This window comes from Arachis ipaensis, chromosome B8 (assembly GCF_059453495.1).
Source record: "Arachis ipaensis isolate K30076 ecotype BB chromosome B8, ASM5945349v1, whole genome shotgun sequence".
NCBI lineage: Eukaryota > Viridiplantae > Streptophyta > Magnoliopsida > Fabales > Fabaceae > Arachis > Arachis ipaensis.
Window position 1 is genome coordinate 133,497,768 of NC_142443.1, and position 2,615 is coordinate 133,500,382.

General features: G+C 39.8%; 1 protein-coding gene across 1 annotated transcript; it reads left to right on the plus strand.

Annotated features, from left to right (window-relative positions):
• The first annotated feature begins 980 nt into the window (after positions 1 to 980).
• LOC148549920 (uncharacterized) lies at positions 981 to 1,889 on the plus strand. Its single transcript, XM_088495852.1, has one exon. The coding sequence runs from the start codon at positions 981 to 983 to the stop codon at positions 1,887 to 1,889; it is 909 nt and encodes a 302-aa protein (XP_088351978.1).
• Positions 1,890 to 2,615: the final 726 nt, after the last annotated feature.

The following is a 2,615-nucleotide window of genomic DNA, read 5'->3' on the forward strand; positions in this document are numbered from 1 at the left end:
GTGAGCCTATTGAAGAGTTTTTCTCAACTATTATTATCCAACCCAAAATATACTCCTTTCTCTCACAATAACATAGCCCCAAAAGAACACACAAACCTACCACCTATACACAATTCCTATAACACCACAAAGCAGAATCATAACATGAAAAATCTACCACTGCTATCTGGTACTGAAGCTAACCAGAGCGTAGGAGGAATTGGGGGAGAGCTAAATATAGGAGAAATAGGAGGCTTTCAACTGGGAACCAATGATGAAAGTTCAGAAAGGTGCAAGAAGAAACAGAAAATCAAACAGCTAGCAAGAAGGACGAAGGTGAGGGATTCTATCGAACCAATCATTGGAGTAAAAAGGAGCTCTGAGCAAAGAGAAAAGGTGACAGACCATGAAGGAACTGGTTATGCAATTGAGGTTTCTGAAGGGCTACAGGGTGCCATCCCAAAAGCGGCACCCCAAGGGCCATGAAGATGCTCATGTGGAATTGTCGGGGTTTGAGAAAACCCCTGACAGTTCACAACATCAAAGGGATTAAGGATTTCCATTCCCCAGAGGTGTTGTTTTTGTGTGAAACTAAACAACAACCCTCTTATGTTGAAAGACAGTTGAGAAATTGTGGTTATCAGAAAATCTTCATTGTGAATCCTAATGAAACGGCTAGTGGACTAGCGCTTGCATAGAAAGAGGGTGTAAAGGTGGAAGTGGTAAAAGCTGAGGAGTTTTTCATCCTTTTTTCCATAGAGGATCAAGAAAGACAGCTGATTTGGGAAGTCTTTGCAGTACATTTACACAGCTCTGATCACATTCGCAATAACCAATATGAGGTGCTGCTAAATCTTATGGAGAATAGGGGAGAACGGCACTTAATAATTGGTGATTTCAATGCAATTTTTTCTAATCAAGAAAAACAGGGAGGAAGGGAGAAATCAGCTCAATCAATCCAATCTTTCCAAGACTTTATCAACAGAGGACAATTGATAGATATGGGTTTTAATGGTGATAAGTTTACCTGGTGGAACCGAAGTTGCCAAGATAGTGCTATTCGAGAAAAACTAGACCGAGGACTCCTATCTTCTAAACTAAGAGAGGAGTATCCTTGGGCCAATGTCACTTACTTAGAAGACACAGGATCAAACCACAGACCGCTCTTGATGTGCACTAACCAGACAACACATAAGGGCAAGAGGCGCTTCAGATTTCAAGAGAGATGGTGTGGAATGGCAGAGGTTGATAAAATTGTATCTGAGACATTGCTGACTTCTTTTCCAGGTTCATCAATGTACCAACTATTTCAGAAATTAAAAAAGTGCAGACATGAACTAGTTAAATGGCAATCAGCTGGAACAAGTAACTCTAAAAAGAAGATAGATGAGCTGAAAGCGCTATTATCAGTGGCCAAGGCAGACCCAACAATAGCAGACAAAAAACAGATTCTATTATTAGAAGATGAACTAGCTGCCGCCCACATTAGTGAGGAACGCTACTGGAAAGAAAAATCAAGAGTGAGCTGGCTAAAATGGGGAGATCAAAATACCAAATTTTTTCATGCAAAAAACCAGTCCAGAAACAGAAGAAACAAGATATGGAAATTAGAGGATGAAGAGGGGAATTGGTGCACCACACCCGAGGCAATTGGCAACAGGGCACAGAGGTTTTTTGTTGATCTATTTGAAAGCAATAATCCAGAAGATCCCTCTCAATTTTTCACCAAACTTAGAGTCAAAGTTTCTTCTGAAATGAATAGGAGTCTAACTAAACCAGTCTCAGATGATGAAATTAAAAGGGCTGCATTTTCCATTAATGCAGAAGCCGCCCAGGAAACGACGGATTCACCGCAAAATTTTATCAGTTCTATTGGAGCAGGATTAGAGGGGATGTATGCAAGGCTGTGAGAAGTTTTTTTAGTGGCAGCAGTATTCTAAAGGGATTTAACCACACCCAAATTTGTTTGATACCTAAAGTGACTCAAGCTACTTTTATGAATCAAATTTGACCAATCAGTCTCAGCACAGTCTTCTACAAAATTATCTCGAAAGTTCTAGTTCATCGACTTCAATCTTTTATGAGTATGTTAATAAGCGACAATCAGAGTGCTTTTATTCGGGGAAGACTCATTAGCGACAATATTCTTGTGGCTCATGAATGCATGCATTTTCTAAAGAATAAAACCCATGGGGAAACGACATGGCGATAAAGGTTGATATGAGTAAGGTATATGATAGGGTGGAATAGAGTTTTATGTGGTTTATTATGAAGAAGTTGGGTTTTTGCTCAAAGTGGATTGAATGGATGAAGGCTTGTGTCTCTACTATATCCTATTCTGTTATTGTGGATGGTACACCAACTGGTTTTTTCAAACCAAGTAGGGGTCTCAGACAAGGAGACCCCCTCTCACCATATCTATTTCTTTTCTACGCAGAGGGTCTATCCTATCTGCTCCACAAAGGAGAACAGAATAACCTCTTTCAAGGACTGCGATTAAACAGTAGATGTCCGACTATTCATCATCTCCTATTTGCCGATGATTCACTCTTATTTTGTAAAGCTACCCAATACAACTGCTCTAATCTATCCCAAATTCTCCAACTATATGGCAGACTAAGTGGACAACAAATTAA